The sequence below is a fragment of the Protomyctophum bolini genome (assembly GCF_963924005.1).
Source record: "Protomyctophum bolini genome assembly, chromosome: 1".
NCBI classification, from domain to species: Eukaryota; Metazoa; Chordata; class Actinopteri; order Myctophiformes; family Myctophidae; genus Protomyctophum; species Protomyctophum bolini.
In genome coordinates, this window is record NC_137862.1 from 42350713 (window position 1) to 42376693 (window position 25981).

The window sequence follows — 25981 nt, forward strand, 5'->3', positions numbered from 1 at the left end:
ATTTCTATATCAGTGGTTCTCAAACTATTTCATGTCAAGGACCCCAGAAAGTATATGTAATTGGCTGCCAGTGGTCCAGGAACTGCCAGTGTTCCAGGGACCCCCCCCCCCCAGAAGCAAAGTTATGAGTTAAAAGCGTTCCCTGTGAAAGAATATGTATTCCAAGAATTGCACACATTTTCACAACTTATAGTTTTTTTTAGCAGATCTACAAGCTCATAGCACGGCACTCGGTGCTATGAGCTTGTATATCTGCTATTTTTCAACAGTTAAAAGTTAAAAAAAATGGTTAAATTGATTAAAAGCTAAGGTGACACAGATGCGTTCCAGTCCTTAATGGATTGTTAACATCTATTTCTGGGTGGCTATAATGACATTCAGGATTATTCTGTCTCAACCCTATCTTTGTATATTTGGTCCTCACTATTCTCATTATAAGCTGGTGCCATTTCCACTTACACGCTGCATGCAAATGAATATTCCATTTTCGAAGGAATATTTGAATATATATTTTTTTAAGAATAATCTAATATAAAAAAACTAAGGTTCGAATTTAAAAAAATAAATGTAAATGCTGTCGAGTTCTTGCGAGACACTGGGCCACGTAACGTTAATCGGCGGCTTGTCTCACGAGATCACAGAACCCACAGTCATGGGCAGAAGGCGGGAGAAGTCTCCCCTAAAGCTTTACTTAATCGTACGGCGGGTGCCGTGTGTAAACGTGAGCCGAGTTAAAAGTCCACAATACGTTGTGAGCTTGTAGATTTGTTATATTTGCCATGCGACACTGGCATACAATGAAGAATAAATCAGCTGCCTCGCAACGCTCTGCCTGCCTGTTAACAGACTTCACTCTGACCACAGAGTGACACGGTCAGGGCACCGCCACCAGTTGCCTCCGGAGTCCGGAGCAGAGACTTATAAGCCTTGGAGTCGCTAGGCTTTACTAGGCTTTTGACTTTAACTTGCTCGGTATTAGAAAGCATACATGTTTAATCACACAATGTTACTTTGATTAACAAATGATAAGAGGTACTGTATATGGATGGACCGTTCAGAAACCTGCCTACCAATGATTGGTGGAGATTCCAAGCGAATGGAAACTGAATATATGAATATTCTTTCAAAAGTCTGTGTGTGAAAAATAGGCCCTTAACACTGAGGATAGTCATTTGTTTTGCCATGCTTATGAGTAGCACATTAACTTAGCATAGAAACACATTTTGCCCATTCCGTTGTCCATTGAAATGTTGTGTAATTTGACCTCATAGCTCATGTCATCCTTTAATGGTAATCGGTATTCATTTCTAACCCTTGGATGCCGGAGCTCAACTCCCGCAAATGCACGCGTGTGCCAGTGTGCACTGGCTTTTCGTCGGGTTTGGGGGTATTTATGCCGGTTATTTGGCAGTAATTCTGCCCCAGAGTGACAGCCAGGCAGTAGGTATACCAAACACTTTTTCACAAATCAGACTGCACAGCCACAGACTGTACAGTCACAGAGAGTGAGACTACAGCCAGTCACCATGTCATGATAAGAGAGATGATTATTGATTACAAACTGCAGCAGCAGTACTGCTAGCCCCGGCCACTATCCACCATAGCGTGGCTCAGCCTGTACAACACACAACCACAACAACAACAACCAGGCGCGTCACCACCATTCACTGTGAGTCGCAACACCCGCACTCTCACATATAGGTGATTCCCCCCCGGCCCCCACACACACAAACACTTTCACCACCCGATAGCTTCGTTTGGAACCTAGTGACACCCCCCTAGTGACAACAAGTAACAAAAACCGGCATTCACAGCACAGGACACTGCAAGGCTGCAAGTTGACATGTTTATTTACCTGATTGCTGCTGCAGTAGTTTCAGTCTGACACCTTTTCTTTTTTCATATCCTGAATGGATAAAGTCGCTTCATGATGACTGATAGATCCGTGTGTCTTAAAATAAACTCTCCTGTCCGAACCTGAACCGATTTACACCGAAGCAAAAACACTTGCAGTGTGGGGGTGTTTCCGCGTGGTGGAAATAACTACTGCGGTGTCGGCATGTCTCTGATTCTGATCACTAAGGTACGCTGTTGACGGCAGATTTCACCCTTCTGAGCAGCGTACACTGCGCAACGTTCTTTGAACGTAGTTCTTTGTGCATGGTGGGTGGAGGCCTTGTTGGGAATCGGGGGTCCTACGCAGCCTGCGTAGTCTGCGTATAGGACCAATCGGCGCCCCCTACACTTAGGGGAGCTGAAGTAACAGGTACCGGAGAGGAGCTCCGCCAAGCTCCGGCTGAAATGAAGCCCTGATGGTAATACTGTGCTGTTACTGTAAACTGCAGAGAGCTGCTGGAGATTAAGTGCATTGGTTCTGGGCAGAGGTAAAGTAAAGTGACCACTTAGTGCATGTCTAGTGACAACTTTGGTGCGCACAATAGCTGTAGAAACAAACTGGAGAGTTTCTGTGAGAAATACACATTCCTTAATAACAAAATAAGGCTGCATGTGTAGCAGTGGCTCAGAGCCTAATATCTAATATCTCCCCTTGTCCACAGGGATGTCCCTTTGGTCTAGTGCTAGTAGTGGTTAAGATATTGGACTTTCACGCAGGAGACCTGAGTTCGAATCCCGGGCATTACACATGCCAGTCTCATTCAGCCTCATCCATGACTACTACTCCCGACAGAGCAGTGAAGTAACTGATAAGAGCTTTGGATCTCACTCCTGGCTGGGTCACAGTCCAGTTTCCACTGTCATAGTTAATCATTATTTGACTGTTCAAGAGGTCATCACAGCTTTTTTTTTTACTAATAAGGCTGTATTTTACATCTTAAGTGGGAGTGGGAGAATGGGGGGGGGGGCACAGTGGCTCGCCGTCAGTAGTGCTGTCACCTCACAGCTAGAGGGTCCCGGGTTCGATTACCACCGGGGACGCTGTGGGCGTGTTCTCTCCCCCGCATCATCATCAGTCAGTGCCCATACCCTAGCTGGGGTTGCCGAAAAGGGCCTTTCTGTGTGGAGTTTGCATGTTCTCCCCGTGTCCCCTAAGACTAGGGTAGGTACCCTCACAAAAAACATGCTAATCCTGGTCACTATACTGCCTCCCCCTGGTCAGCTAGGGTAACGCCCAGGATTACAGCTAAATCATTGCCACCGGGTGAAAAAGGTTTACAGAAATCGTGGGAGTAATCCGAGTACCGGTAGTTGGGCCACACTTATTATATATCATGCTGGATAGGTACTATAACAGAGAGAAATAACACAAAAACAATCAATCTATTGCCACTTTCTTCAATTCTATTCTATTCACACGTTTGTTGTTGATTCTAGGCAAGGCCATCATTTAGCTGCAGTCAACTAAGTTATTAGGGGTTAAATCACGTCCCTCCCATTCCACCTGTTTATGTTTATTGAAGGATCCCCATTAGAGACACATGACTGAGCCTCTAGTCTTCCTGGGGTCCTGAATAAAACAAATACAATAGTTTTGCCAGAAGCTGCTCCTCTGGTGTTGTAACCATGTTCAGGAGCCAAGCTATACGGCTTACCAGTGGACATTTATTTTCAACCATTAGCCATGCCAGATGTTCGGGCATATAACTAATACTTGTCCGGTATGAACAGCCTAGTGCCAGACGAGCCGCTTTATTCTGAGCAATCTGCAACTTTTTGAGATCCGATTTTGTAGCTGATAACAGGGCAGTATTCTAAATGAGACAAAACCAAAGAATGAGTAACATATTTCATTATAGAGGGAGTGATGAAAGCAGAACACTTCCTAGTCATACCGATTCCTTTTCCCATTTTGACGACAATACTATTTATATGTTTGGACCAAGATAAATACCTATAGTTTCTCCCAGAAGTTTTATTGTGTTCACCTGTTCAATTTGTGTGGTGCAAATTGACATTGCAAGGATTCTTACCCATGTGTCTAGATCCAAGCACAATGGCCTTTGTCTTGGAAATATTTAACACCAGCTTGTTGCACTCAATCCATTTGTAAATGGTAAATGCAGATACCTTGTGGAACTCCACAGTTAATGGCGTTCCATTTTGAATAGCTGCCATTAAAGAAGACTCTCTGTTGTCTCCCTGAGAGATAATGAATAAACCAAGATGATGCATTGGAGGTGAAACCGTAACACTGTAACTTATCAACAAGCAAGGTGTGATCAATTACATCAAAGGCTGCACTGAAATCCAGCATAACAGCACCTACTCATTTCCTATTGTCCATGGAAGATAACCAATCATCATTCATTTGTAAAAGTGCAGTGCTTGTGGAATGACCTTCCTGTAAGCATGCTGAAAGGGTGAGAGTAGATCGTTATTGGCAAAGTAGTCCATGACCTGTTTGAATACATTGAATACATAAAATACTGACGGCTGTTTGGACCAGTAAATGTTGATGTAAGTGGGATGATTTTAGATTCCTTCCATACTGTTGGATGTACCCCACTGTTTAAACTGTTTAAACCTGTCTTGACAGCAGGAGGATATAAGGCTGAAAGATGAACGACTGTGTCTTTGATTCGATTGCACTCAAGACACCCTTTAAACACCCATACAAGGCAATCATTCCTAACGTCATATACCTGACTTTGTAGGGGAGCACACTCACACATCACAATGTAGAAAATGCTGAACATAGCTGAACCTATTTAGACCTGATTCTCAAAAAACTTCCTGTGGGTGTGTGTCAAATTACAGATGTAACATCTGTAACGTGTAATCTGTACAGATTTATGTCTGTAATCCACGTTACAGACGTGGAAAATCCATCATCAGGTTGACATCATCAGGGTCCATTATGTGTAAAGGTTTGCACAGGAACCACACTTCGAACTGAAGTATTTCATCAAATGTGTGAAGAAGTCAGTCAGTGTGGAATTGTGTTACACTCTCACAAATGCCTAGTAGTAGTAAGCAAGCAAAAACAAAATGAGGGGAGGAACTTTGGCTTGTGTTGTATATATTTCTGCTATAGCCCTGAACCAGCATTGTGGAGAAAGGAGGGAAAAAAAGAGTGGTGTGACTTCTAAAGGGAGGTCAAAAAGCGGATCAGTGACCACAAAGTACGTTTCATACTAGCCACTGCAGGAGGAGCAGAGGAGAGAGACTGCATAGCACTCTCTCCACTGGACCGGTGCATGGCTGCTATCCTCCACTGCAGGAGGAGCAGAGGAGAGAGACTGTATAGCACTCTCTCCACTGGACCGGTGCAGAGGAGAGAGACTGCATAGCACTCTCTCCACTGGACTGGTGCATGGCTGCTATCTGCAGGAGGAGCAGAGGAGAGAGACTGCATAGCACTCTCTCCACTGGACCGGTGCAGGAGGAGCAGAGGAGAGAGACTGTATAGCACTCTCTCCACTGGACCGGTGCAGGAGGAGCAGAGGAGAGAGACTGTATAGCACTCTCTCCACTGGACCGCCACTGCAGGAGGAGCAGAGGAGAGAGACTGCATAGCACTCTCTCCACTGGACCGGTGCATGGCTGCTATCCTGCACCACTTAGCTGTCAATGGTGTCATCGCCAACATAAAGGGAGACAGCCATGCCCAGAGTTTATATATATATATATATATATATACACCTCTCGTTTGAAAATCCTCCCTTCAACTGCTTTGCACTGTGAATATATTTGCAATCCCATAGTTTGAACGGTGGGGCGTTGCTATGGGAACCGGACCAATGTTAAAGGCTTCCGTAGTCATCAACCATGATATAGACAAATACGTTGGGGTACGTATATATACGGACCTGGGATATGACGCCACCTAGCGTCGACGTATATACTGTACATACCTGGGGAAAAAAATTGTTAAATGGGGGTCCGTAGACTAATGCATGTCAAATTGGGGGTTCTTGAAATTAAACGTGTTGAGAATCTCTGCTAGAGATGTAAAAATCTTCTCTTATGGCGGTCCCTGGCATATATTTTCAAATGGGGATCCATGGGCTAATTAGTGTCAATTTGGGGGTCCTTGACATGAAAAGGTTTGGAAGCCCCTGCTTCACACCACTGCCTAGTAGTAACATACACGGAACACTGGACAGTTCTGACCCTCCCCTCTGTCTCACAGGTTCCCCTCTGGCCAACGGCGGGAGTCACGTGAACAGCTCAGTGAAGCGGAAGCTGGCCGAGGACAAAGGCTACGTGTTCGACAAGCGGCTGCGGTACAACGTGCGACAGAATGAGAGCAACTGTCGCTTCCGAGACATCGTGGTCAGGAAAGAGGAGGGCTTCACGCACATTCTCCTCTCCAGTCAAACGACGGACAACAACGCTCTGACACCTGAGGTGAGTCAAGTCAACACACTCGTCTCTCTCTCTCTCTCTCACACACACACACACGTGCACGCATGCACACACGCACACATCACCGACATCATCGTTCCTTTTCATGAAAATCGTTGCCATAATGCAATGTCAATGATCAGCGGTACTCTTACTTTGAAACCACGTTGTCCAGTAAAATCCGCTATTTAACATATCCGTCCGGCAATTGTCATTTAATCCACCCAAAACATACTTTTGATCAGCGAAATACTATTGTTTGGATACATCAGACTCAAAGCAAGGTTGCATTTTGGTCTAAAAAGTGAAACCGAGATATTTACGTTCTAAGATGCTGTGTCCCATATAGCAAGCATAAGCCAGCAAAATTTTAATTTCCAGTTTTGGATGAAAATGGGACTGTTATGAGGGGAAACTGGACACAGCTGAGCACCGTAATCAATGGATATAAAGAATCACTGTGTGAAGTAAGCGGTGCAACTATACAGTTATTGTTATAGTTACTGTACTCTACTGTTGCGCTTTGTAATGTATTGTATTGTATTCTAGCTGGATGCATGGGGGTTATTAGTAGACCAACTCTTAGAAAGAAATACGAAAAACGAATAAAGCACCAAAAGAGTTTAATGGCTGTGAACGGTAATCAAACCATTAACCCCTATAGAGGTTATGGCTGTCAAGGAATTTATTAATAAGTAAATAAAAAAGACGCACTAAACCACAGCAAAAATAGCCAATCTACAAGGTCACTTCACGACGTCCTCTGACCTCATGGATCGCCTATTATTGCTACTTTTGTGTGACACTGTAGTTTAATGAAGTTAGGCACTAATAAAATAGTTAAAATAACATTTGAAACATAGAGATACTCTGCCCGACCGCGACGATTTGCGCATCCCTCTCATCCAGGTGTGTGCCATCTGCTGTTACTGTAGCTAAATATCAGCTGAGCTAGTGGGGACTTTTATACAGCATGACATGTGTGTGTTCATTTGTGTGTGTCATACATCACAAATGCAACATACCATATTGGCACAAAGATCACAAATATACTATAGTATATGTACTGTATATCCACCATTAAATTGTGACAGATGAGTTGGTTTACAATTTAGGCATTTAGCAGACGCTCTTAATCCAGAGTGATTTACACTAAGCAATAACAAAAAACATGGTAATACATCATATACAAAACATTGTCATGTATCATACGTAAGCTAAGAACCTAACAGTGGAATATCTATATAATGAAACAGCATATATACTATAGTGCTATGTCTACATAAAATATATAAGTGATATCTAAATGTGATCTTGGTTGATTGTCACCCGTTTCTCCTCTGCAGTATACTGGCAATCCTACTATATTTGGAGGTCAGGTGCCAAGTACTGTAGAGGAGTTGTCGCCGACACTGCCATCTGGTGGATGAATCGCTGTTCACTTCAATGTTCAATGTGAGCAACAACAATAAAAGACTTCTCAAGCTCTTGATGCATCGTTCAGATTGCTTAAAACACATAGGTTTCTTGACTGGGGAGTCAAGAAACCTGACCGAAAGGGAGCCTGTCAGAAATTATGACAGGCAGAAAATAATCATTAACATATTGAATCACATGATCAATGATTTTTTTCAGACCTCTAGTTCTAGGAAACACAGAATGGGGGGACTTTTTTTATTATTTCCACAACAGCTCTAAGGTATATTAATGACATAGTAAAATGTTGAAAATTTGTGGAATGCCCCATTAATAAACATAAAATGACCACACACATACAATTGGTGCTTAACAATAATGTAATTTGGGCGATAATATATATAAAAGATAATATAGTATAATGACGGTATTAGTATTATGACGGTATTCACTATCAAGTATTTTTTATATACTCAAAACAAATTCCTGAGTTAACTGACTTTAGATTGCTGAGACAAATATGATGTCTGATGAATTGAAAGGTTCAACTTCCAGCCGCTCCACCACCACGCAGCAACTGTGCGCCTCCCCAACCAATTAGTTAACATTATTGCTGGCATGTTGTTTTTTTAATTTTAAAATGTTACCTCTGTAATGAACCCGATACTTACCGGCGGTATGGCGTTATTGCGGTTATTGCACCGAGCCCTAGTCACCATCGACAGCCTTATAACCCGACATTGAAACATATCTTATCTTTTTGTTCTTAATGTAATTCTACACGCATTCAAACTTTGGGCAGTCTGGGAGATAGTTGGGTTATTGCTGCTAGTCTAGTTATCATACATCCTGGTGTGAAAGAGAATATTTCTAAAGGCTGTCGTATGCATAGCCTATGGACTATTAAAATCAGATGGAAATATTATATTTTCATGTCATGGTGTCATAATTAAAAAGGGACATTTCACCACTGGAAGAAACTGCAGTCACTCAATGTTAATTGCATTTGTTGTAGTATATAGATAACAGTGGCACAATACATTTTAACCCTATATGTAACCCTACATTTTTGGTCACAAACATGACATATTATATAACAAAAAAAACGTATTACACACCGAGAGACCAGGAAAGGGTTTATTGTGTCCTAAACATTAAAATAAGATCTGGTTGCGAAAAGGGTTGACATGGCATATTCCTCAATCCTGACAGTCATTGACTGATATAAGCAAACTGGGTGTTTCTGCACTTCTGGTTGTTGAATACATCTAAGGTCGTGTATTGTTCTAGAGAGAAGCTGTCTCGGTTTGAATCATCAGTGCGTCTGCATGGTGCTGCATGTCGGCTGTTGTTTCACCCAGTGTCAATTATCTAATGTAATCCTGGGCACTACACTTCCTCTGCCAACCTGGGGGGGCAGCGGACTGATGCTCATGCTGCCTTCTAAGCATGAAGAGTCCAAGCTGCTTCTTTTCACCTGACAGGGGGGAATTTCCCCGGCCGGACCCGTGGAAGGAACACGTTATTCTGGCCGGCCAGGGGAAGGTAGTTTAGAGACCAGGATTACTGTAGTTTTTTGTGAGGGTACCTACCCTAGGGGGCACGGGGAGAAGATGCAAACTCGACACAGAAAGGCCCTTTCGCCAACCCCGCCTCACCCAGGACCTTCTAGCTGTGAGGCGCTACCGACAGTCCGTACCGAGCACTACCGACTGTGCCACCGTGCCCCCTTGGCTGTCTTTCACAGCCATTGAAGTGGCTTTCTATACTGTGTGTGGGTGGCATAATATGTGTGAATGTATGGCAGACAGTAAGCCTTTTAGCTGTGGGCTTATCAAATAGCTCTGGTGCTCTTTCTCAGTCTTTGAGTCTTTGGAAGCTGCTAAAGCAAAGGAGTCTGTGGATGCTTTTACTAATGGCTTTAGCTGAGATAATCTAAAGAAAAGACCTCTGCTAGCTTTACTTTGCGTGGCCTTCAATCAACCACAGCAATAATACCCATTACCTCTCACGTGAAGAGAGAGAGAGAGAGAGAGAGAGAGAGAGAGAGAGAGAGAGAGAGAGAGAGAGAGAGAGAGAGAGAGAGAGAGAGAGAGAGAGAGAGAGAGAGAGAGAGAGAGAGAGAGAGAGAGAGAGAGAGAGAGAGAGAGAGAGAGAGAGAGAGAAAAGATAGATGCACAGCAACAATAATAACTGCTGTGGAAAGAGTGGTCAGTCTTTTTCTTTTGTTGAGGATCGCTGAGAGGGAAGGAGCACTTTCTAGGAGCAAATTTCAAAGCACTTTCCCTGCTTTGAAATTTGCTTTCAAATGTGACATTTTCCACGCCATCAGGAAAACCAGAGAGGCAGCTTTTAAAATGCAATAAAGGGGAATCGAGGGGATGAGACCGAAGTCACTCGCTCATCCCCTGGTTCACGGAAGTAATTTCTCTATGGAGAATAACATGGGGTCATCTTGAAATCGTCTCATATAAGCATTGTGGTCCAAACATAAACAAGCTGTCTCGGCGATATTGTCAGGGAGGTGCATCTGTACCATTTACGACAGTCAGCCACTTATATTTGATACAGTCTGTTTTTAGCGAAAATGTAACTAATTCAGTGGCAGTAACATTAGCGTTTTCTCTCAGTCAGTTGATTCTTCATATCCATATGAATGAAACGGCCAGGATGACCTGTTCACCATTTTTCAAACACAGTTCTTATATGAGGCGATCTAAAATCCCCCTATGGGGATCACAATGCAAATAAAAAGTACATGAACCTGTGTACTCCGGAACTACTCTGCCGGGACTGGGAGGTAGATCAATCTGGCACGTGAAAGGAAGGACTAAGTTCTGTGGGTTGACTCCCAGCACCAGGCACTACATTCAGGAATGGTGGATTCTTGAGCCGCAATGTTTCTGCAGGCTCCACCTGGGCAACGATGGTGCTGCAGGCTCCGCTTGCGTCTTGAATGGCCCTCCTAAAGGCCTCACCAAGGGCTTGTTGGGCTTCCTCCTCAAGGAAGACACAGGCTGGGGCGTCAACCCATACTGCTCCCGGTTGCTGTCTACATTCCGGCTGTCACCCGTCTCTGCAGTGGTCACCAGACTATTCCTGGTTGTCACGTAATCTATTCCTATGAGAAATAGTTGTACCTCCTATTGTGCATCATAACCTGATTTCTGTCCTTGACCCCACTAACTGGATCGTGCTCACTGTGTGTGTGTGTGTGTGTGTGTGTGTGTGTGTGTGTGTGTGTGTGTGTGTGTGTGTGTGTGTGTGTGTGTGTGTGTGTGTGTGTGTGTGTGTGTGTGTGTGTGTGTGTGTGTGTGTGTGTGTGTGTGTGTGTGTGTGTGTGTGTGTGTGTGCGCTTTCGTGCGTGCGCAGTGGGAGGGGGCGGGGAGTGGGTAATTTGCGTCACAGCGAAATATTGCGTGTCTGACAAAAGTAATATTTATGTGGTTTGGTAGGAGAAGGAGAACGGATAAACGGCCATGTGCTTCCATTAGGGTAGAAGGATGATCATTTCAAAATACGTTATCTGTAAGCCACCCATCCATTAGTCTGGCCCAGGGACCGTGATTTCTGTTATAGAAGGGCGGGTGCCGTCAGGATAACGGCGTTGGATCACATTGGTTCACCGATCTGAGCGCCCGCCCCCCTCGGCCCCTCCCCTCCCCTCCCTGGTAGAAAACAGCGGAAAACACTGATGTCACTGATGAATCTGGAGCGACGCTCCTCTGCACTGTAGTTCACTCCCACTCCTAGACCAGGAAATGTGTCTCGTTTCCCCAGGCTTTCATTTTTGAGCCGAATGTGAAGGAAAATGAAAGCCTGGGTACCGAGGCTTCAGGCTACCCATCCAACTGTACAGCTTCAGCAGCTGTGGATTCCTCCCGCACAATGTCCCTTTTGCTAAGGATATTTACGAAGTGACAGAATCTGCAGTAGTCGGATGGATGCTGTGCCTGTGGTCCCACATGTTCACAGCACACCTACTGTAGGTCTGCTTTAACAGCCTTCTCAATGACAGTGCCTGGATCCAGCTTGCTCGTGTTGGCTTTGACAGTTGTAACTTGGGCCAGTTGTGATGCCGAGTGTCTCCGAAAAAGGAGGCAGAGAGTTTTGTAGTTGTCTCCTGATTTATTTCAGCCGACATTCCTTTGCGATCTAAAAAAAAGGTAGAGGTGTAGTTCCAGACTCTATATAGGTGGAGGTTGTGGAAGGGTTGTCTGGCTACTCAACGTTTTTGGCTGTAGACCCCGGAAATGCTTTGGCCATGTCTCACGACCCACCGAAAATAAATTGGCGACCCCCCGAGGGGTCGCGACCCACGGGTTGAGAACGCCTGCTATAGACCACAATAGACCCTAAACTTATTAGCCATATTTTACTATTTAAAAAAACATTTTAAAAAGGTTCAATTAGACGATCAGCATCGACTGAAACTAAAATGTTCGTCGACTACCTTTTTCCACTGACAAAAACTAAATGAAAACTATAAGCTATGATGACTAAAACTAAGACTAAATATACTGACATTTTCGACTATAATGTATAGGAAGGGACTAGTGGACAAGAGACAGTGTAAGTCATCTTACACTTGTTTGCATGCTGAAAATAGCAGATCTACAAGCTCGCAACGCGTCACAGCGCGACGTGTTGTGAGTGAGCTTGTATATTGTAGGCAACTGTTTCAACTAAATCAACTGTAGATTTAGTCAACTAAAATCCTATGATATTTAGTCGACTAAACCTAGACTAAAGGCTCATACATAGTCTGGATTTTTGGTGGTTAGGTGACCACCGAACTACAACATGACGTCACGAGCCGCGGTGAAGAGCAAACCAGCAACCAGCTCCGGTGGTCAGCTCACCACCGGAGCAGTGGTCACCTCACCACCGAAAATCCAGACTATGAATAGGCCTTAACACTAAGACATTCCGGGTGACTATAAAATGTGACAAAAACTATTCAAGAGACTATGACTAAAACTAAAATAAAAAAATGCCAAAAACACCACTGGTCCAGGGACGCTAGGGTTCATTTGGTTAACACATATAGATGTGTGTATCTATCTACCCACATTCCACTCAAACCATGTGTGTACGGATCAAGATTTTTTTTCTATTCCTAGTGTTTACCATTATTTCTCAGGTGTGTAGGCTGTGTACGTAATTCAACATAGTGAGGCCTTAAAGGTGATTATCTGTATCTTGTGTGCTTCTCTCTCTCCCTCGGCATGGATAATAACGAGGTGATCCAGGGGATTTGTTGTGTACTGCAGTTTGTCATATCAGTATGGTGCAAAAAGTACAAGAACGTGTCATATCATATCCTTGCTGTGCCATGCTATAAATATATGGTTAAGGCGTTTAACTTGTACCGTGTGTTAGCCCATTTTGACCTGAGATCAGAATCTAAAAATGTCTTCTACATCATGACAGTTTTCTGAAAAAGCTATGTTTCTATATGTCAGTCGATTTTTCAAAAATAGCAGACCTACAAGCTCGTAGTGTGGGCGCGCTATGAGCTTGTAGATCTGCTATTTTTCTATAGCTAAAGGAAGAATTTTCCCTTCTTCCTGTAGGTAATGAAGGAGGTGTGTCGGCCCTGGATAACGTTCCCTTCTTCCTGTAGGTAATGAAGGAGGTGTGTCGGCCCTGGATAACATTCTCTTCTTCCTGTAGGTAATGAAGGAGGTGTGTAGAGCCCTGGATAATGTTCTCTTCTTCCTGTAGGTATTGAAGGAGGTGTGTCGAGCCCTGGATAACGTTCCCTTCTTCCTGTAGGTATTGAAGGAGGTGTGTCGAGCCCTGGATAACGTTCTCTTCTTCCTGTAGGTAATGAAGGAGGTGTGTCGGCCCTGGATAACGTTCTCTTCTTCCTGTAGGTAATGAAGGAGGTGTGTAGAGCAGTGGTTCCCAAAGTGGGGTCCGGGGACCCCCAGGGGTACCTGAGGGAGTTCCAGGGGGGGACCCATATATTTTGTTCATGTTCATAAAGTGCTAAAGTGTTTAAAGCAGTGGTTCCCAAACTTTTTCATGTCAAGGACCCCCAAATTGACACTACTTAGCCCGTGGACCCCCATTTGAAAAGATATGCCAGGGACCCCCATAAGAGAAGACGTACACATTTAGACGTCTACATTTAGACGTCTACATTTAGACGTCTACATTTAGACATTTAGACGTCTACATTTAGACGTCTGTATACATTTAGACGTCTACATTTAGACGTCTACATTTAGACGTCTGTATACATTTAGACGCCTACATTTAGACGTCTACATTTAGACGTCTGTATACATTTAGACGTCTGTATACATTTAGACGTCTACATTTAGACGTATACATTTAGACAGTGTCCCCCTGAGTGCCTCCCCAGTGTCCACCTGAGTGCCTCCCCAATGCCTCCCCAGTGTGCCCCCCGAGTGCCTTCCCAGTGCCTCACCAGTGTGCACCTGAGTGCCTCCCCAGTGCCTCCTCAGTGCCTGCCCAGTGTCCCCCAGTGTCCCCCCAGTGTCTCCAATAGCAATACAAGAGCAATAATACAAATTAATCTTAATGTATTAATCTTATTAATTAATGAATCAAATTAATTAATGAATCAAAATTGCGGCCTGTGCCCAGCACCATGCCAAAGCTTTTTCCTGCAGGAAACACTGCTTGTGGTTGTAAATATATTGTTATCCGTGTTGCGAGGATGAGGGGGTACCTGGAAAACTATCTACCCCAAAAGGGGTACCTGGTCCAAAAAAGTTTGGGAACACCTGGTGTTGATGGGCTCTTCTTCCTGTAGGTAATGAAGGAGGTGTGTCGGGCCTGGATAACGTTCCCTTCTTCCTGTAGGTAATGAAGGTGGTGTGTAGAGCCCTGGATAACGTTCTCTTCTTCCTGTAGGTAATGAAGGAGGTGTGTAGAGCCCTGGATAACGTTCTCTTCTTCCTGTAGGTAATGAAGGTGGTGTGTAGAGCCCTGGATAACGTTCTCTTCTTCCTGTAGGTAATGAAGGAGGTGTGTAGAGCCCTGGATAACGTTCCCTTCTTCCTGTAGGTAATGAAGGTGGTGTGTAGAGCCCTGGATAACGTTCTCTTCTTCCTGTAGGTAATGAAGGAGGTGTGTAGAGCCCTGGATAACGTTCCCTTCTTCCTGTAGGTAATGAAGGAGGTGTGTAGAGCTCTGGATAACGCCGCTGCCGATGACAGTAAAGTGTTGTTGCTCAGTGCCGTGGGGACGGTGTTCTGCAGTGGCCTGGAACCGTCCTACCTGATAGGACGTCTGTCTACTGATCGCAGGAAAGAGAGCAGCCGCATCGCAGACGCCGTACGGTAAGATTAGAGAGCCCCATGTGCGAAACACGCGACAATTACAGCTATACTTTAGTGCAGACTCTCTTATCCAGAGTGACTTTGTCATGTATGTGTGAGATCTGAATGAGCAGAGTCAAACAAAAGGCAGGGTGCTGTAACTAGACGCATAGGGCTCCAATTTTGTCTCCGTCTTTACCCGCAGCGCGGCCCGCAATACAGCCGCTGCCCGGAAATTACGAATATAGGAGCTTTCTCTGTCCCTTAATGGTATTTTCGTCCAGTATCATCCGCTATCTTTTTGGCCGACACCGGTATTTGCGCCTAGAGGTGTAGTCATGGGCGTGTTGGCACGCTTTCCCCTAAATTGCTATTTTGGTCACATACATTTGGGAAAGCGATAGTGGCATTTAAAAGCACCCGTAAGCCGTACCAAATTAGTTTGGTAAAGAGCGGCCACCGCGCGCTTCAATGGAGATGGAGATCTCCAATATTCATATTGCATCTCTTTGTAATTTTCCTATAATCAGCTGAAGTGAGTGCCTGCCACTTCCTTGTGTCCATTGTGTTTATATAATTGTATAGTCAAAGAAGTTATTTGTGCCAGCCTGCCAGCAATTGTGCGGCTTGTGCCGCGTGCGCGATTCCATTTGCTCTTCAGTTCATCACCAGCGCAACAAATGGTTTAATCCGACTTGCCGAACTTTCCTTTTCGCTTCCTACCGTTCCGTAGAGGCAATCTACACGCACAATCTATATACCAAATGAAAGCCCTAATTTCGTAGTTTACATAGAACTTTGAATTGTATGGGTTAGATTTGAGCGAGTTGTGACTCAATGAAAAGACGAGTGTTCTTGGCTCTTTGCGTGTAAAAAAAAAAAGAACAACACGGGGGGTGGGGGTGCAGCACAAGTGAGGCAGCAATGGGCTGAGGCTATGAAGCAATATAGCACTAACGGGCATCGCATAAGGGATCTATTGAAGGCAATGGGACGTGGACTAGTGATTGGTCTAATTGTGTAACGCCCAAACCACACCTATGCATAATATAATCCCCAAATAGTGGCTTTAGGAAGTTGAGACAAAAATGGAAACAATGTAGTGCCTCAGAGAAACTATGGCACCAGGTAACCATCGATCCAAGCATCTGTCTCTAAACATGTTATCTAAATAATATTCTTACCGTTTTAGAATTTAAAGTAACTAAGTACATGTACCTACCTACGTACAATTTTGAGGTATTTGTACTTTACTGGATTTCCAATTTCCAGTACTTTTACTTCTATTCGACTACATTGCACTTTTACTCCACTACACTTATTTGAAAACTTTAGTCACTGGTTACTTTGTAGATTTTCATTGTTTTCACAAAACATACACTGACCACTTCAGCCCTACAGTATAAATACATTCCATCCATTTGAATATAGCAGATCTACAAGCTCACAATGCATTGCGATGCGAGTCGATGCATTGTGAACTTGTAGATTGGCTATTTTCAGAAGAAGCTACATTTTGATGCCAATACTTTTGTACATTTTGAATTCCAGACTTTTACTTGTATAGTTATACAGTATAGTTATACATTGGCGTCGCAGTATTGACACTTTTACTTTAAGACTTTAAAACAATTGAGTACTTTTGTCCACCACTGGTCTGTGCTGTCGTCCAGGGACTTTGTGTTGGCGTTCATCCACTTTAAGAAGCCCATCGTGGTGGCTATTAACGGCCCGGCTCTGGGCCTCGGAGCCTCCATCCTGCCCCTGTGTGACGTGGTGTGGGCCAGCGAACGGGCCTGGTTCCAAACCCCATGTGCTGCCCTCCGCCTCACACCGTCTGGCTGTTCCTCTTACACCTTTCCGCAGATCCTGGGAGTAGCTCTGGTGAGTGGCTGGCATTATTAAAGTGAGTTTTGTATGTGTCTATGGAGTTAACGTTTGTCTAATAGACCCCCAGGTGTGGTTAGAATATTGAAATATGTCTTCCCTGTGTATTTAAAAAAAAGCTGAATGATTAAGTGATGTAATGGTGATGTAAAACAAACACAGACAAAACAAACATCGAACTCTCTTTATTGTTAATGGCATTTAATGTTTGTGTTAGCGACTAAACAAACATTAAACCTGTATATAGGAGGGGATAGCGCCCCTCAACAACAGCTGTGGGTCCACAGCTTCAGGAGGATCATCACCCTTCACCACCCACCTGGAAACCAGAACTGTTGTACACATAATTTTATCACTTTCTGTACACTTTTTTGTTTTGTTTTTGTACCTGATGTTCATGTGGGGGGGGGGGGGGGGGTCACGGTATTCCATATTTAAAGACGTGGTGAAATGGTTAATTTGGGCGATGACAGTAAAACGGAGCAGTTCTTTAATCAAAAGCACCTGTGTTTGGAGGACGATGCAGCAATGGGAATCAAACGGGTGAGCTTCATTTTAATTGGCTTTTATTGATGTGTAGCTCTACATGTCAGTACAGTACGTTTTTGTTTTAAGTATGTAATTACAATTTTATTTTTCATGGACTTTTGATATACAAATGCACAACACGGCATCAGCACTTATGCAGCCGATATGTGTGCTGGTTTTTAACCTGGCTTCCCTATAGAGGACTGAAGTCCTGACGTCACTCGCTCATCCCCTGGTTCATTCACGGAAGTAAGTAATTTCTCTATGGAGAATCAGAATAACATGGGCTCATCTTAAAATCGTTTCATATAAGCGGCCCACAAATAATCAAGCTGTCTCTGCGTTATTGTCAGGGAGGTGTCTCTGTATCGTTTGCGACAGTCAGTCACTCATATAGGATACAGTCTGTTTCTAGAGAAATTGTAACTAATTTAGTAGCAGTAACAATAGCGTTTTCTCTCAGTCAGTGATTCTTCATATCCATATGAGTGAAACGGCCGGGATGACATGTTTATTTTTCAAACACAGTTCTTATATGAAGCGATCTACAATCCCCCTATGGTGATTAGAGTGCAAATAAAAAGTACATGAACCGCTCCCTCTACCGAACGAGATGCCGTTCTGTTTCATGGTTTTTGTAACAACTCTCCCACATCCCTGTGTAAACCCCAGGCCAACGAGATGCTGTTCTGTTTTATGGTTTTTGTAACAACTCTCCCACATCCCTGTGTAAACCCCAGGCCAACGAGATGCTGTTCTGTTTCATGGTTTTTGTAACAACTATCCCACATCCCTGTGTAAACCCCAGGCCAACGAGATGCTGTTCTGTTTCATGGTTTTTGTAACAACTCTCCCACAACCCTGTGTAAACCCCAGGCCAACGAGATGCTGTTCTGTGGGCGGAAGCTCACCGCCCAGGAAGCCTGCAGCCGAGGTCTGGTGTCACAGGTGTTCTGGCCAACCACCTTCAACCAGGAAGTGATGCTACGGGTAAAAGAAATGGCGTTGTGCAGTGCAGTGGTAAGCATTGATATCTACATACATAACCTAGACTAGAGCTCTGGTTCACAAACACTTTTTATAGGCGATAATACATATATTTTATTAACTCAACGGACAACGTTTAGACTCAAGCATAGGGCTTGGACATTACAGGACCCATTTGTGGGTCATGGACACATTTTACGGGTCCCTTTATTATTTTATTTTATTTTCTTTTTTTAATATTATTTCAACACATAAAAAAAAGAAAACCCCAAAAAGCTAGAAATGTTCATGAATTCAAAACAAATTAAATGATTCATATATATATATATAAAAAAAATCACTCCATTTGTTTTTATAAAATAAAGAAAAAGAACAACCCTCTTATTACCAGCCTTAAATCACATCTTTTTGTGGCTTAGGCCAGATTTGGCGACTTTTTGAATGACAATAGAAAAATGTGAGATATGACCACAATGGCATGAAATATCTCATTTTAAAGCTGCATGTCTCTAGTTCACAATGAAAAAATAATTATGACTCTAGCATGTTCCTTCGTTGACTTATAAGCATTTTAGTACAACTTGGTTTCACTGTTCACTGAAAACCAAGGTGTATTAAAATGCTTATTACTAAACAATGGAATATGCTAGAGTCATAATTTTTCTTTAATTGTGAAGTAGAGACATGCAGCTTTAAAATGAGATATTTCATGCCATTGTGGTCATATCTCACATTTTTCGATTGCCATTCAAAAAGTCGCCAAAGCTGGCCAATGCTGGCCAATGCCCCATTTCTTAATTCGTCATTTTCATGCAAAAAGAAAAAACAGCGGTCTAAATAAATGATATGTATATAATCCGGCAGTTTAACTGTAACACCCAAAACTGCCACCAGATGGCGGGAAAGCACCATTATGCTGAAAATGCCGTTAGAGTCAAATCTCTTGACATCACTTCCTGTTCAAGGGGAGTAAACAAGAAGTAAAAGATTGTCCCCTACAAGATAGCCTCACTCTCTCGGAATGCTAGGCTAACAATAGCTTCATCATAAGTTAGTCTAAAACCACCCAAATCGAGCCCAGAAAGTCCCAAAATATCAGATTTTTTGCCGGTTTTTAGTAGATTACATAAAAATAAAAAATAAAATGCAAAAAAATCGGAAAAAAATGATAATTTTATTAATTGTTTTTGGAATTATTGTCTACCACGTCCACAACGTCCTTGGCCATGAGGGATTTGTTGATAGCACGTCAGAAAGAACGTCCTTGGCCTTCAAGGGGTTAAGAAGAAGTGAAAATAGAGATCTACAAGCTCACTACACTAATTTGGGTCCTGCGGGCAAACGTCTGGTCTACTACGATACCCATGTAATACTTCCTTAATGTCAACAAAGTCCACAATCACAACACCAGACGGAGTAGAACAAACCACGTTCAACCCAGATTCGGCTCAAACAAGGGATTAAATTCACTTCGCTCCTTTGCCACTAAAATGTGGAACGCCCTAACAGCCATTAAGAAATGTGGATCCCTAGCCTCCTTCAAAACCGCTCTAAAAACAAATCTATGCTGTACACGTTTTCCCTGTATTTTAACCGTGCATTATTATGTTTTTGTGTACATGTTTTTTTTTTTGTGTATATTTGTACATCTTTAAAGGTTTTGTATTGCCTGGCTCCAGCCATGAATCGCTAGCATTAAAAACAATATGTTCTGGCGAGTGAAAACGAAATGAAAATTCAGGCTGAGTTTCCGGCTAGTTTTTGTATTGACCTGCACCTTCCTTTAACTGTACCCATTCTGAAATCTGTTAATAACATTTTCAATCAATCAATCAATCACACACCATTAACATACCACACCTATCTCTCTCTGCCCCCTCCACGTCGTAGGTCCTAGAAGAATCCAAATGTCTGGTGCGGAGCATTGTGATGTCCGTGCTGGAGGAGGTGAACGAGAAGGAGTGCCACATGCTCAAACAGCTGTGGTGCTCAACCAAAGGACTGGAGGCCCTTTTCAGTTACCTGCACAACAAGGCTTACGAGAAATGAACACACTTCTACCTGGAAACCTACACCATCCATTGGATCATCATCAGCATCGCAGACCATGTTGGTCTACAGTTAGCCAGAGAGGAACACTCATGGTGATGAGAAGGCCTTCAACTGCAAGAGAAAAGGCATGTTTTCTTTTTCTTTTCTTTTTTTTTAACCAGCAGAGGGCACTCTAGGCTTTAGCTGTTTGCTAACATCTCTAGGAACAACATAAGATCCATCATCATCATGCCTTTTAAACAGCATCCTCTCTGTTTGATTCATGTCTGGCCAAGTGGCCAAGAGTCCATTCTATATTTGTAAGTAAATGGAGAGAGACGAGCCAAATCTGCATTGGTCATGAAATGACAAAATAGATGGAGTTTCTTCAGGAAGGTACTCTGTTTGTGCGCTTGTGTGTGTGTGTGTGTGTGTGTGTGTGTGTGTGTGGGTGTGTGTGTGTGTGTGTGTGTGTGTGAATGCGCTCGTGCGCGTGCGCGCAGGATAATTTGTGTTGATGGAATCACTAATGTATGTGTTTGATGGGACATTATGTGGTAATAATAATATATATATATTTATTTAAAATGTGATTTAAAAAGTATAGTGAGTGTAAGCATAAACATAGGCTCTTTTGTCTGCTACAGTTTTGAGCTTAATGTTTTGAGTGAAGCATAGAGATAACCAAAGTTTGTATGAGGACAGAGTAGAAGACTGTTTCTCTCTCCTTATTGCACATTCCATCCCTTGTTGGACAGAATGAAGCTATACATTGTCTAGAATAAAACACCATGAAGTCATTCACGTAAGATCGTTGACCATCCACAATATGGCAAATTAAGATGGATACTCTGATATTAACAAAACGACATTTGTTTTGTTTATTTACCATTATTTTTCATCCAAAATCCATTCATGAATTTGTCTTGTGCTTTTGTCCTGTCCTTACTGTAAGCTTAACTTAACCTGCTGCAGAAATGCGATACGATCTCTAGAACGTGACATGTTGTATAGTGTATACAGTCCTCTCATCAAAATGCACAGGAATTAAATGTGGGAAGGAAGAATACAGGAGGTGCACCAGTAGCAGTAATCTTTGTGTAAATTAATATACAATTAGCCATTTCCCCAATGGAGCAACATTGGTTGTGTTGTGACTGCATACAGTATGTGATACACTGTACTGTAGTGTATATCTGTGTGCAGCAACAATGGTAGGACTACTAGTGCATAATGGAGTAATCTTGCCCCGAGTTGGCAGTGTAATGTTGTGTTGTTGTGTGAAGTTTGTGATTGCCGTTTGGAAATGTCAAAGGATCTTCTGGATATTATCTTGCAGTCATTCACTTTTGTTCTTTCTAGTTATGTCCTGAATAATCATTTTTATCACTGCACTAATTGTCTGTCATGTAAATTGTGGAGTTGCAGTATAGTAGTCCATGCAGCTGTAGCAGACATTTAATGACATTATCCACGCGTGATGAATAGTTTCAGGAAATACGTCAACTTATATTTTATGTCGGGATATATTTTGGTTTACCAAAAAATATAGTTCTGTGAAAATGGTTTTGTATAATTCAGGCAATTGTCATTTTTGGAGTCGCACACATACAGTACAGATTATGTAGGTTGATTTACTGCATAAATGATGCATGTAATATACTGTAGATAAGTGTGTTGCCTGTCAGAATACTTTATATTTCAGGGTATGTTTTGTATTGGCATTGTAAGTAATGTTACAAATGTTGCACAGTTTATTTTTGTATTTATTTGAGAATAGTTTGTGGGTCTGCGGTGCCATAATCTTTCCTTTCTTGCAGAGTATTGAAGAGGCTCTCCTCAATACTGGGTCACCCACCCCAGGAGTGTCCATTATTAATACATTAATGTCATGCATGGGGCATGATGGCAGTTCAGTCATGTACTTGTATCAAAATGTTTAAACCCAGTTGTCTTTTTAATATCTTTCCAGGTGATTAATTATCTTCTGTGCATTCTCACAAAAAATATAATGTAATTGTAAAACAACAAAAAAAAGTATGTGTTTTTGTTTCAACACTAAATTATTGTCATTGGGTTATTGTTTTTAATGCATAAAATATTTTTGAGACATGTGTTGCCATGGAGAGAGAGAGAGAAACACAGAGCTACCTGTTGTCCACTCAAAGAGCACAGGAGCAACTGATAGAAATGTGGTTCAACACCATCGCTTATAATCAAGCCTATATGATACTAAGATCAAATATGTTATTTGGAATCATAGTTGTGTTTTTCTTCTGTGTGGTGCAGTGATGAAATGTAATGGTTGAGCATCATCACTGTTACAACAAATTACCAAAAAACAAAGAGCCATGCTTGAATTTAATATGCTTTATTAGTTCATATTACTTATGTGATTATTATTTCTCTCCTTCATTAAACTAGATGTTTCAGAATAGCGTTCATTTATATTTAGTTAAGTTGTAGTGAGTCAGTACTAGAACAGTGAATGTGGGACTGCCGTGAAGTGATACTGTCTGAGAGGCTGAAATAGCTGATCTACAAACTCACACAACCCATAGCTTATGCGAGCTTGTAAGCTTGTAGATCGGAGATTTTCAGCACGTGATACAGTACGACAAATGGTGGTCCGTGGCGCAAATGCCAAATAAATAATGGACCATGATATGAAAAGGGTTGAAAACCACTGTTTTATAGTCCCATGGCCCCAGTGTGGCAATAGTAGCAATCACAAAGCCTGATTGGAGTGCACACTAGTGCACCTGGACATGGTACCCTGGTGAACATTTTATTATTTGTAATTTATTTTTTAATTTAAATGAAAATGCACATTTTTACAGTACATATAATTAATTTAACTTGTAGTTGCTCTGTCTGGCTTTAAGGGCTGTCCATACACCAAGCACTGTCGTCATATTTGTGGTGTGGACGATTTCTAAAACAATAACCTTATAGTTAAAGTGCTTGGTGTGGCGACCTGAGGACGATTCTACAAATGTCTTCTAAATCCTCAGTTTTCTTGAAAAATCTGTTTCTATGTTTTGTGTTCTCAAACTATTTCATGTCAAGGACCCCAAAAAATTATATGTAATTGGCTGCCGACCCCCGTCACAATAATGCTTAAAACACCAAAAGGGGTTCCCGTCCTGAATGGGTTAAGAACTGCATCGCATTGCAATCCGTTTGTTATTTGGGAATAATGATTTGAAGAAATGTAATGAACTGAAATGTCTGCTTTACAGTGCATGTTTCATTATGGCACCATTGGGGTCTTCTTTGTTTTTCACTGATACTATTTATTTCCATGACATCTTATGTATCACGTTAAAATAGTGCACATGTATCCTTTACATGTACGCGAGAGCACGCTTTGGCGCGATTCATACTCCTATTTTAGAGCCGAATAAAAGTCGGTTCGGCTCTGTAGAGCCTAATGTGACGTCATTTGAGGTTCGGGGGGGGGGGGGGGGGAGGGGCGGGTACCGTCCCAAAGTCGTCTCTTCGGTGCTACTGAAAATTTCTGACGAGCCGGAATCATTTCGGCACTACAGCGGTAAAATAGGAGTATGAATCGGCCTCCCAACTCTACAAACTATACCTTGTCGTGCCTTAGAAGAAGTCTTATTTCTGTAAAAGATCAATCCATACGTTGTCAAGGGAAGCAGAGCAGTTGTAAATAAAGAACAGTACTTTCAACATGCTATTTGTTTGTTATACATTATTTAAAAGATTTAAAACAAATATATATATTTAGTTTTGTATTTTCGTGAGAACGATGGCTTCCATTTTCGCATTGCAACTCCTGCAATTTCTATTAGCTTGGATTCCCCATCGATGTCACTGGTGGACGGGTTTCTGAACTGCCATGAGTAGGGGAAAAAGTGCAATTTTATCATGATCATTAGTGATGACCTATTATATGAAGAGAGGTGTAAAAGTGGTCCTTTAAGCCAGTGATACTCAACCTCAGGCCCGCGGGCCACATCAGGCCCGCGGGACCATTATGACTGGCCCACCAATGAAAATCTAAAAAAAAAGAAGAAAAAAAAATCTGAAAAATGAAATAAAAATAAATAAATCTGAATGAAGTTATCTTTAATTACATTATTATAAGTAATACTATTAGAGTTATACTATTACTCGAACAAAAATAAAAGCTTGGGGGGGGAGATGCAATGCAAATGAAAGACATATACTGTGTATCCCTATTCCCTGACATAATTTTATAGCTAAACGGACAGAATTCTATTTTATTTGAATGATGAAACCCAGCTGCCATTAATAGTTGGAAATGGAAATGGAAATTGCGGAAATGGAAATTGCGGAAATTGTAATTGCGGAAATGGTGGAAATGGAAATTGCGGAAATGGAAATTGCGGAAATGGTAATTGCGGAAATGGAAATTGCGGAAATGGAAATTGCGGAAATTGCTCTTCACTTATAGCTATCTATTTTCAGGTAGATTGTTTTATTTTACTCAGTCAGCCATATCACTACTCATTTTTTTTCATGAAAAAGGTCATAGCTGGGTAATCTATTTTCAGGCAAATTGTATTTATTGTATTTTATTTTACTCAGCCATAACAATTTATTTTCTGTTAACCAACTTGCTGGCTGGCAGGCAGGCAGACAGCTACTCATAGACAGGCAGACAGACAGACAGCTACTCATGGAGAATTGGACAGGCAGGCAGTCAGACAGCTACTCATAGACAGGCAGACAGACAGCTACTCATGGAGAATTGGACAGGCAGGCAGACAGCTACTCATGGACAATTGGACAGGCAGGAAGGCAGACAGCTACTCATAGACAGACAGACAGCTACTCATGGACAATTGGACAGGCAGGAAGGCAGACAGCTACTCATAGACAGACAGACAGACAGCTACTCATGGACAATTGGACAGGCAGGAAGGCAGAAAGCTACTCATAGACAGACAGACAGCTACTCATAGACAATTGGGCAGGCAGGCAGACAGCTACTCATAGACAGGCAGACAGACAGCTACTCATGGACAATTAGGCAGGCAGGCAGACAGCTACTCAGACAGGCAGACAGACAGCTACTCATGGACAATTGGACAGGCAGGCAGGCAGACAGACAGCTACTCATAGACAGGCAGGCAGACAGCTACTCATAGACAGGCAGACAGTAAGACAGCTACTCATTGACAGACAGACAAATAACTACTCATGGACAGACAGACAGACAGACAGGCAGGCAGGCAGGCAAAGAGCTACTCATGTTATGTTATTATGTTATTATAACAGCTACTCATGTTATGTGCAATAATTTGTGCAGTTATGGAAACAGCTCTTTGTGTTTATGCAAGAAAATGTAACACATTTATTTATTTACATATTGTGTGCATGCACATTGTACTTTGATACATTTTGCGAAAATAAAGCAATTGAAAGAGAGAAGTTATCAAGTATCATTAATGTCGTAATTTTATCTACTGGCCCCTGGCCCCTTGCCATTTTTGTAATGTGGCCCACAGGTAAATCTATTTGAGTATCCCTGCTTTAAG

At 42.4% G+C, this 25981-nt stretch overlaps 1 protein-coding gene across 2 annotated transcripts in view; it reads left to right on the forward strand.

Moving 5' to 3' along the window:
• Positions 1 to 24271, forward strand: part of LOC308312758 (chromodomain Y-like protein 2) — a 41341-nt gene extending 17070 nt beyond the window's left edge. For both annotated transcript variants that reach the window (XM_080759465.1, XM_080759466.1), the window contains exons 3-7: positions 6092 to 6309; positions 14866 to 15038; positions 16691 to 16901; positions 18309 to 18452; positions 20310 to 24271. In XM_080759465.1, the coding sequence (XP_080615591.1) occupies positions 6092 to 6309; positions 14866 to 15038; positions 16691 to 16901; positions 18309 to 18452; positions 20310 to 20468 (905 nt within the window). In that variant the 3' untranslated portion in view covers positions 20469 to 24271. The remainder of the gene's footprint in view (positions 1 to 6091; positions 6310 to 14865; positions 15039 to 16690; positions 16902 to 18308; positions 18453 to 20309) is intronic.
• Positions 24272 to 25981: the final 1710 nt, after the last annotated feature.